Source organism: Vidua chalybeata, chromosome 2, assembly GCF_026979565.1.
Source record: "Vidua chalybeata isolate OUT-0048 chromosome 2, bVidCha1 merged haplotype, whole genome shotgun sequence".
Taxonomy (NCBI): Eukaryota; Metazoa; Chordata; class Aves; order Passeriformes; family Viduidae; genus Vidua; species Vidua chalybeata.
In genome coordinates this window covers 69,190,402-69,200,273 of record NC_071531.1, presented here as the reverse complement: position 1 = coordinate 69,200,273, position 9,872 = coordinate 69,190,402, and the positions used below count along the sequence as shown (strand labels likewise).

The window sequence follows — 9,872 nt, the reverse complement described above, 5'->3', positions numbered from 1 at the left end:
GCTGGCTCTCGCTTTCCAGTGTCCTCCCCTTGGCACAGGCTTTTCTGAGCTGTTCAAGGGTTCCCCTTTGGAGACTAAGCTAATGGCTTCTTCCATTTCTTTTTGTGGATGTTCTCCTCACTCAGCAAAGCAGGAAGAGAAGCAGATGTTTCAATCAGGGCCTTGCAAAACAACTTGCAAAGGTGACATTGGGTATAGGGATTTTGTGATGAGTTACATGAAAGGGGAGAGATTCTCCTGACCCAGTTCTCATATGCATGTGTACACAGAGATGCACTCAGAGATAGTCAGGTCTAAATATTCATCCCGCTTACAGTCATCTGTATCCAGAATGTGAATATGTATCGCTGAGCATGCAGGGGAATGTGACAGAAGATGCAGTCTCCTCCAGAGATGATGTGACAGCTGCACACAGCTGTGCACAGGCTGCCCCAGGGAGTGCCGGCAGGCATTGCCCAGCAGGCACTGCCCAGCAGGCACTGCCTGGCACAAACACTGATGCAGGGAACCACGGGCCCCATATAGCCTGACTGTACTCAGCTGTGCAAACTGTGCACGGGCCATCCGTATGATGCCAGTGACAATAACAAGCACTTGTGTGCTGCATTCTGCTCAAGGACAGGTTTGCAAAGACATCCACAAGTTTATACAAGGGAAAGCGAAGTGTGGATAGATGAAGTGCCAGGATTCAAGCAGTTTGTCAGCAGCAGAGCTGAGAGTAAAATCTGGATCTCATGTGTAGGGATCCTGAGTTTCCATTCATATTTCCCACAGCGTAAACTTCCCACTCCTAACTGGTAATTATGTAACATCCTTGGAAATTACTTTCCCTTGGAAGTGTAATGAACAACTTCTTTGCATCTCTGACCTTTGGCTGTGGTAGCTTGGGTTGGCTCAAGACTGTCTTGCAGTGGTCATCGGTAGGGTCAGCTCAGAACACCTACACTGTGTGCAATGCAGCATCACGCAGGAATGATACCTGAGCTAATCTCTTCAGGCAGTGTGTATTGCAGCCCACGCCCTGTTAGTATTTCCTTTTTAGAGGGTGGGTACACAAGTTTCATTCTAAAGTCTGGCTTCTCTTCTATGTATACAGAAGGATGGACCCTGTGCTAAAACCATGCAGTCCCCCAAAGGAACTGTGGGAATGAGTTTGAAGGCATTTTGCATGGGTACGTGTGCATGAGTGTAAATATTTCTGCTCTGCAGTCTAAACTGTGTGAGTGGAGTAGGCCATCTCTTCAGCCCTTGATGACATTGTTTTAGCACCATAACTACTGAGCTGTCTGAGATTGTTTGCAAGGTAGCACCTGGGATTCACAAACAGCTCAGTTTCCATTAATGGCTGAGGTGGTACAGGGGGTGTAGGAAGTTGGGAACAGAGCTCCTGTGTGTGCCTGGTTCTCCCCATCTCCCTCACAGTATGACTGGATGTTTTGACATGAGAGTGATGTTCAGGAGAAAGGAGGAAGGCGTACTCACTGTCAGCCTCTGTCTCCTTGAGCCCAGTAGGGCTGTTATTGAGATATCCTTCCAAGCAGCTTAAATAGAAATGTCTGGTGACAAAATGAAAACAAATGGAGAAGCCAACGAGACTGGCTGGCGGGGGTTCCCTTCCCTGGTGCTGCCAGTGCCTGAGAGGGAGAGGAGGGGCTTGCTGGCACTTCCAGTCCCAGTAATGCATCTGGAAGGGGCAGTGGCAGGGGAGGAGGAAGGAGTGGATAGCTTCCTGGGCAATTTTTCAGGCTCTTAAAACACTGCTGAACCCACTAGTGGCCATTATTTTGGCTGCGTGGCAACATGGGCTCTCACCCTCTGTTGAGACTTGGGGGGTCTGGGTCACTGCATCCCTGCAGAAAGAGGGGAGAGCTGAGGTCCCTCAGTCGGGGTGATGCCAGGAGCCTCCCCAGTGGCAGCACTGCAGCTTCTCTGCTGCTGTGGCTCAGGTTCGACAGGACACTAGTGGTAGTTCAGAAAAACTCCCTGTGCTTTGAGAAACCTTTTTGCTTTCTTTCACTTTCCTTCCCTGTATTTCTGCAGGAGAGAAATTTACAAAACAGTCTTTGTTTAATCCCTTTATGTACCCAGTCCTTCTCACCTCCATGTGGCCCAATGCCCTTCTCTGAGAAAGGGTTGAAAAGGTGATAGCTGTTCACCAGGGAAAATGTCTTGCCTGACCCGCTGCCTGCTTAGGGAGGCAGAAATCATTGGCATAGCATAACCCCTTGGGCTGAGTGAGCCGGGCTGGATGTGAAGTGTGTCAGGGAGTCTGAAAACCTTCTGAGAACAGGGCACATTGAGCTCCATCCAACAGTGCTGCTCCAGGGGGCTCTTGCAGGGACTTCATGTTTTCAATGAGTGGGAGTGAGTGGGGCGGGAGGGGAGAAGGGGATTGGGAGCTGCATAGAAATGCCGTGGTAACACCCGCACGTTAATGGCAACACTTCTCCAAGAAATTTCTCTTGAGAGTTCCTCATTATGCAAACAAGTCTGGCAAATGATAATGCCTCCTGTACTTCCAAGGATTAATGCATGTAAATGGCAGAGCTGCTGCTTGTTCCCAAAAGCAACATTCAGTTTCCCACACTGGAGCCAGCGCCTGAGCAAGGGCACTGAGTCTCAGGGTACACACAGACTCCTCTTTCCACTCCCCTTTCAGACCAGCTGGCTCCTGAACTTTTTAAGGTCACTGGACTAAATGCTTCCTTCCTTAAAACATCCACGCTGAGTAGAGCGTCATGGCCTTCCGTGTATGTGGGGTCAGTATATGTCACCTGCAGCCTGCTGAGAGGATGCTGTCACATGTCCTGGTGATCTCTCAGAGAAATCAGCAGGGTAGATCCTGGTGTTGGGGGATTTGATCCAGGCAATATATTGCTTCATAACATTTCTAGTATGCAGGGGGGTGGATGGGGAGGTGTCGTGATCCATTAGGACAAGCAGGGTCGTGATGGTTCGTTTACTGATCCCAAAAGTGCAAAAGACAAGCAGCAGAGGACCATCAGTTTAATCACAACAAATGCACCTTTTACTGAGTGCCGACAGCAAATGCGATAGAAGGATTAGAAAGGAAATGAAGGATAGAGAGAGAAAGAGTGGAAGGGGGATATAGCAATGTAGCTACCAACGGAGAGATGAAATCCTCGTGGTCCAGCCAATAGATCTGTTGTTTCCGTCTGGGAGAGTCTCAAAGTCTTGGTTAACTTAGGGGTCTTTTACAGTTCTCTGCCGAGGTGGGGAACGGGTAAAAGGCAATGGAGAAATGAGTCTATTGAAAAATGGGTACAGGCAGTCCATGTTCTGAAGCAGGGCAAGTCAACTTCAGCAGTGAGCAGAGCCCATTGTTTCAGGACTGGTTACCATGGGAAACCAGTCTTGGTCCAGTGAACACACCTGCAGGTAACACTTGGTAGACATCCCACTTCAGTCAGGCCAGCGCCCCTGTGTTAGGATTATAGGGGTCTCAGTCCTTGGGAGGGAGCTTCAATCTCCATCTGTGATGGTGGTCGTGAGGCAAATGAGGGATCTTCTGTGGGAGATCACTAAAGTTACCCCAGAAAGTTCATTTGGCCAAGAGGTGAGAAAATTCATGGGCTATTGTGATGAGCGTGTATCGTGAAGCAGGTGTAAATGTACAGAGCAAGCCACTCCCTGCCATGCCCTGCTCAAAGCAGTGTGGTGTGGCGGTACAGCAAACACACCTGCAAACAATCACTTGGCGAGCATCCACCTCACACAGGCCAGAACTCCAGTCGAGGTCTTCAGGATCTTAGTCTCTGCCATTGCGACGATCGTGAGGCAAAAATGAGGGGAACTTTGGACCGTCTCTGACAGGAGGGTGGCTGACTTTTTACATACAGGCCTCAATTTGATGTGGAATAGGAATTGTTTGTTATAATCTGAAAATAATTTAGTCACCTTTGTGAAATGCACCTTTGATGCATTTTAGGTCTTTTTTATTTCAGTGTAATGTGGTTAATGAGCAGAAAACCACAGAAAAATCTGGGTTTTTTTTTTTTTTTTTTTTTTTTTTAAATAATCTAGGTCAGGTCAGTCTGAGTTAGCTGAGCCTGAGGCTGACATTACCAAGTTTATCTTGTGGTAAAACCAAAGTATGCTATCAGTATGATATTTTTCCACTTGAGATAACTTCTGACAGTTGCCATGAGGTTAAAAATGTAGTTTCCCCCCCCCCCCTTCCTTTCTTTCTTGTTTGTTTTTTTTTTTAACAAGTCTTGACAGCAGGCTCCGCCAACGACTTTAATGTGCTAGACTGTGCGTGCTTAGCAGAGTCCCATCATGACTGGCGCTAGTACCCAGCATCCTCAGCAGCAGCAAGGCAGGGCAGTGCTGACTCCCAGCACCCACATCTTACCTCTTCAAGGTGCCATCTTCCTGACTGCCAACTTCCCTTAACAGCAAAAATCTGGAAATGAACAGAGTGATTTCTGATTGCTAAAACTGGTGTGTGCAGACAAGCATATCTCAGCTATAGATCATTCATTCAAAACACAGGTGAGCTGCTTTGCCAAGCACCTGGAGAGACCTGAAACTAAAGTAGTTTTGGAATTTTTAGTGCACAGCCAATTTTTCAGCATTTTTATCTTTTCCCCCCAACCATGCTGTTATTTATAAAATGAAAGTGGAGGATTTTGAGTCAAGTTTTGACCCAGGCAAAATCATACTAATTTTTAGTATGCTTGAACTTTTGATTTCTAATTAGTTCCAAAAAAGCATGAAGCTAATTTTGTTTTCCTTTATTAGGGTGGGGGGGAATTGTCATTTTCACCCTCTTCTCTAGCCAGCTGAACTTTAAGAATAAACCAAAATGGTACATGATGGTGGTTCCCTTGTAAGCAGAGTTAAATCACAGGAGATATGATCTACATAGCACAGCCTGTAGCAAAGAAGAGGCGTTTAACCTTCCTCAGACTTTTATAAGACAAAGGAAAATGCATCTTAACGCTAAAACATCTTGAAATTGAGCAGTTTGGGGCATTTCAAGAAATACGACTGAAACATTCAATGATATGAATTTGAAGTTTCTTTCTTTTTCAGACCCAGAAGGAAAATATTATAAAATTTCTGTGAATAATTTTGAAATTTGTCTGTGCCATAAGGGTTAGCTATGAAATTGGTGTCATTTTGAATTCACATGAGAGTTGACTTGTTAGGGAAATGCATTACTAGGATGAAGTTTGGCCATCCAAACCGAAGCGTGCCAAATTACATTCTTGCAAAAAGGGGTGGTGGTTGCTGTCAGCCTTAGGGGAAGCACAACCTGGGACATGGATAGTGAGGCTTTTGCAACCTGCTTGCCTCTGGCTTGCAACCTCTGCAGAAGAGAAACAGAGCTTCATTTAGAGGCTGCATTGTCTATATGGACCTGGGATAAGAAGAATTATTTTTCTGTATCCCAAAAACCTTGCAGAAATGGATTTTTTTCCATCCAGATGGCAGTTTCTGTTCTTTGGGTACAAGCTACAGAATTCTGACAGCTGGGGGGAGGGAGGTGTGTGTGTGGAGCAGGAAGCTGGAAGCTGGAAGCTAGATTTGGAAAACCCTAACCTGCTTTTTTGCTCACGGGATTGTGAAAGTGCTCGGAGATTGCAATTCTTCGCCAGCTCTGAAGAATCCCGTTGATATATGCTCCACATTATGATCATATATAAAGACTGATAAGGCATCTTTGAAAGAAAATCAGAGGGGAACATGTTGCTGTGCGTGCTAAAGTAGCAGAAGTGTGAATGTCATGTTCAAACCTTACATTTTGATATACAGCATAACAAAGGGGTTGAGGGGTCTGTCTGTATAAAGAACACCACAAAATCTACTGCCTAATGATTTTTTTAAAAAGAGACTATAAATCAAAATTGAGAAACTCAGAAGGCTTTTACTCCTACTTAGTGGATTCTGTGTGCATTGAATGTCTGCTGTAAATGTAGGGATGTAAAACCCTACGGTACTGTGTCTTTGAAAGTTGGCTAGGAACTAATAACACCTTATCAGGGTTTTGCATGCGATAGCCCTAAGGTTTACCTTTGTAGTGCCTTTTGAAAAAAGGTCCTGCTGTACAGAGCTCCAGTCTCTGCTCCAGCTAAAGGTGAAAAGGGGATGTGAGAAAGGGAAGTAATAAGATTATACCTAATTGCTTTAGCATCCACTTAACTATTTTACGTATGTGTCTTAGAACAAATGTTTGTGCAGTGTCTAGACTGGTGTTTACAAATGTGTTAGCTAACTCTGGCTAATTGGGGAGCAATTAAAGTGAGTTAAAGCGGTAGTCTAGACAAAGCCAAAGTGCACCTTCTCTCTTCCCATTCACACCAAGCCTGCCAGAGCTCACAAAGTGCTTGGACAACACATTCAGGCACATGGTGTGAATTTTTGGGGGCCAGGAGCAAAATTTCCCCCAATTTTGGGGTAATCCTGTGCAGGGCCAGGGGTTGGACTCAATGATTCTTTGGGTTCTCTTACAACTCGAGATTTTCTATGATTCTACAATCACTATCTTTATTCTTCTAGGGAGGAGGGGCTTGAATTGCAGCATAAAAAGGCATGCTGCTCCCTCTAAAGGAAGGGTAAAAGCAGAAAAGAGGGGCCCAGAGCTCTCCTGGCAGTGTGCCAGCTGTGCCAAAATCACACCTCTGCAGGAGTGCTGCCAGTGATTTCCATTGCTTGGCCATGGCATCAGCTTCACTTGAGCTATTCCTCCCTTCCTTGGGCCTTCTTCAGACTCCAGCCTTCCTCTTGCTTTCCCCTTGCCTGCACTGTGCCTGCCAGCCAGCATCTGGTACAGCCCTTCAGCCTGCCACCCCTCATACCCCATCCTAAGGAAACTGCTCTCAGTTACACTCAGGTGATGGCTTCCCTCACCTAAGTAATGCTACCTCTCCAGTGGCAGCTGTGCCTTTGTTCTGCATTTGCTGCAGAGCCCTGTGGGGGCTGGGCATGGCAGCAGCCCTTCGCAGGGCTGGGGTTGTGTGGGATCGCTGGGTGCAGAGCCCTGGGAGGGTCCTGCTGGTCATCAGGGAGCCAGGGCATGGCAGCCCCCCCCCCTCCCTTGGCCACTTTTGGGAGCTGTTTGACTCCATTGTGACATCAGAGCCATCTCTGGCTGGGAGCAGAATGCCAGGGCAGTTGTGCCAAACCCCTGGGCTGTGCCAGTGCTGCACAGCCTGTTCTGTTGGTGCCCAGAATGGGATGGTTGTGGGAGGCAGAGCTGGCTGAGCACATTAGCAAATCTGCTTTCCCTGGTAGCATCCTTTGTGCCTGGAGGTGCCTTCCAGGCTTCCCTCCCAGGGACCTGCAGAGGCAACATGCCCTTTGGTATCTGCTGGAGGAACAAGGTACAGGCCAGGATTTTGGGAGGGCTCTTGTGCTGTGTGGAAGCACTAGGCTGGAGGGGGATGAGGAATACCAGCTCCCAGTCCTCTACTCAGACCCATTGTGAATGTTGTCTTTATAGTAGGTTTCCCAGTGGGGAAAATAAAGGGGAATTGCTCAGGCTGAGCAGCAGCTGCTGTTGTTTTAGAAGTGCTGTGTATGGTTTTCCTGACCCCCTTTGGCTCCTGTGGAACCACTTTTTTGGGGGTTGGATGCTTTGGATTGTGCCTTGAAAGCAGACTTTGGGCTGAGCCAGAGTGCCAGCACACTTGGCAGGCCTGCTTAACTATGCTGTAGGATGTCCACTTGAGGAGCTTTTTGGAGATGGGTTTTCACTGAAATGTATTAGAGATGTGTGTTACAGGTGTATACCAGGGGAGGACTTGTGTGCCTTTTGGCTTTCTCTTTTCCCCTCAGTACTTGTCGCAAATCACAGCAATAAGACTTGTTCTTCCACAGCAGAGTAGGAGTCATTCAACTGGGCCTTCCTGGGACTATGGGCTGGAGAAACTTGGTCAAGGACAGCACAAGAGGAGACAAATTTTATGTGGGAAGGATTTATGAGCACAGACGCAGGCATTGCTTGTTCTCTTTCCTATTGCTCACACACGTCTGGAAGTTAAACCCATGAGCTAATTGCAAAGCCGCATGCACACGTTATATATATATATATATATATATATATATATATATATATAAATAATAATAAACCTCCCATTCATTATGTACCCTGGAGTGTCTAACCTGCATTGCATCCAGTAATTCATTTGCTTGGGAATCAATCCAATATTAGAATAGAAAAAATGAAAGGTTGGAAGAGCTCTCAGGAGTCCATTTTCTTCCTGGCAGACAGGATCAAAAATACCAATTGCAAACTCATGATCTGCCACAAATAGTCATACATGTGCAGAACAGGGGCAGATTTCCCTGCCAAATTAATGCACACTCTTTTTTTAATGTGTATTTTCCCAAAAAGATTCCTAGGAAGATTTAGTTCTGAGATAAATTTGTTTCTGATGTGCCAGCACATACTAGAAATTAATAATTGTGAAGATTTTCTCATGTGGAAAGGGAAGCTGGCAGTGCCCTACTGGGGCATGCAGCATTCACTCCTGGGTCCTGGATTATCATATTCCGATTAAAGCTTCTGTATGCATTAAAATGTTAAAACATTTTGGAAATGTTTTAATGTTCCAACATATTTTAGCATTCCAAAATTTGGAAGGGTTTGGAAATGTTTAACATGCACTCATTTTGAGTCTTTCTGTCTTCCATATGTCTTTCACAGAATTTTTGTAGTCCCTACAAGTTTCTGGAATCATTAACAAATGGTTTTATCAAGGTCTCTTTAAATTTAGGGGAAACCCTCTCACTGGATGCAACAGTTTTTGCCAAAGTTCCTGGGATTTTTTTGGTAAAAGACAACATGAAGGATGAGATGTTGATAATGACTGGGAATAATTAGGAAGGCATGAAAAGCAGGACTTTTTTTTCTGCATTTGGGAGTTGTTCAAGAGAAATCTGCATATTGTTAGGAGAGCTCTCGTAGTGCTGGTTGCAGGTACAGTCATTCTGAAGGCAGTATCAGCTGTCAGACTGACTGTTGCAATCTACTAGAATGCACGTCTGAGGTTGTGTTCCTGTCATGGGTTACAGGCATCGTGTGTTCGCCTGCACTGCTGGTTGAAGTTCACTGCTTTAAGGTGTTTGTGGTTTTAAGCACTTGTCAGCTCTAACAGAGGCAGCTTTGAAATGTAAACTGGTTTCCTTGGAAAGTAAAGTGGTTTGTTCTAGTCAAGTAAGTTTTGTGTTCCTTATTATAAAATGGGAAACACAGTTATTAAAACAATGCAACCGTACTTTGCATCTGTCAGTAGTTTTAGCTGTCACTTGTAGAAATTTTTTCAGCACTTTGTACTCAAACCAGATGTCATCTTGCAGAAATAATCGTCCATGGCAGAAGTGGTACTGTTTCTCTGAATTCTCCTTTTACATACAATTATAAAAACAGAGTTAGGAGCCTCCTTTGTTTTATATCTGACTTTCTTGGGCTCACACCTGTCTTCTTCTGCTGGCATTTTTACAGGATCTGGCCATTTTAGTTTTATAACCATGTGAAATTATTTTTAGTTATTAACATTCATGTTGTCTCCTGAAATGCATCAGCCCTGTGCTTGTTGCAGATATCTTTCACTGGGCATATCCTCATCAAGAAGGAAGTTAATTGCACAGGCACATTCCCAGGTATCTTTGACCTTATTATGGCTGTGTGCATGTTCTCTATGTTTGTTATGGTTTCTGTAAGCCATACCAGAAGAATTACTTAGGAAACAGTCTTTTTCACAATCTCAGAAGTGAAATTGGGTTGTGTGACTTGTGTATAGCATGTAGATGATTAATCTAGCAGCTGGAGTGCTTCAGATTTCCTTATGGTAGCAATTTTAGGAGGATGTTTGTGAAGGACAGAGGGATTGGCCATAGGTCCA

The 9,872-nt window shown here is 45.3% G+C and overlaps 1 protein-coding gene across 2 annotated transcripts in view; it reads left to right on the top strand.

Annotated features, from left to right (window-relative positions):
• The first annotated feature begins 7,170 nt into the window (after positions 1–7,170).
• LSAMP (limbic system associated membrane protein) overlaps positions 7,171–9,872 on the top strand; it is an 888,518-nt gene continuing 885,816 nt past the window's right edge. Inside the window, exon 1 of one of the 2 annotated variants that reach the window (XM_053931674.1) lies at positions 7,171–7,349. In XM_053931674.1, the coding sequence (XP_053787649.1) occupies positions 7,199–7,349 (151 nt within the window). In that variant the 5' untranslated portion in view covers positions 7,171–7,198. The remainder of the gene's footprint in view (positions 7,350–9,872) is intronic. The other variant, XM_053931651.1, reaches the window with a different exon arrangement.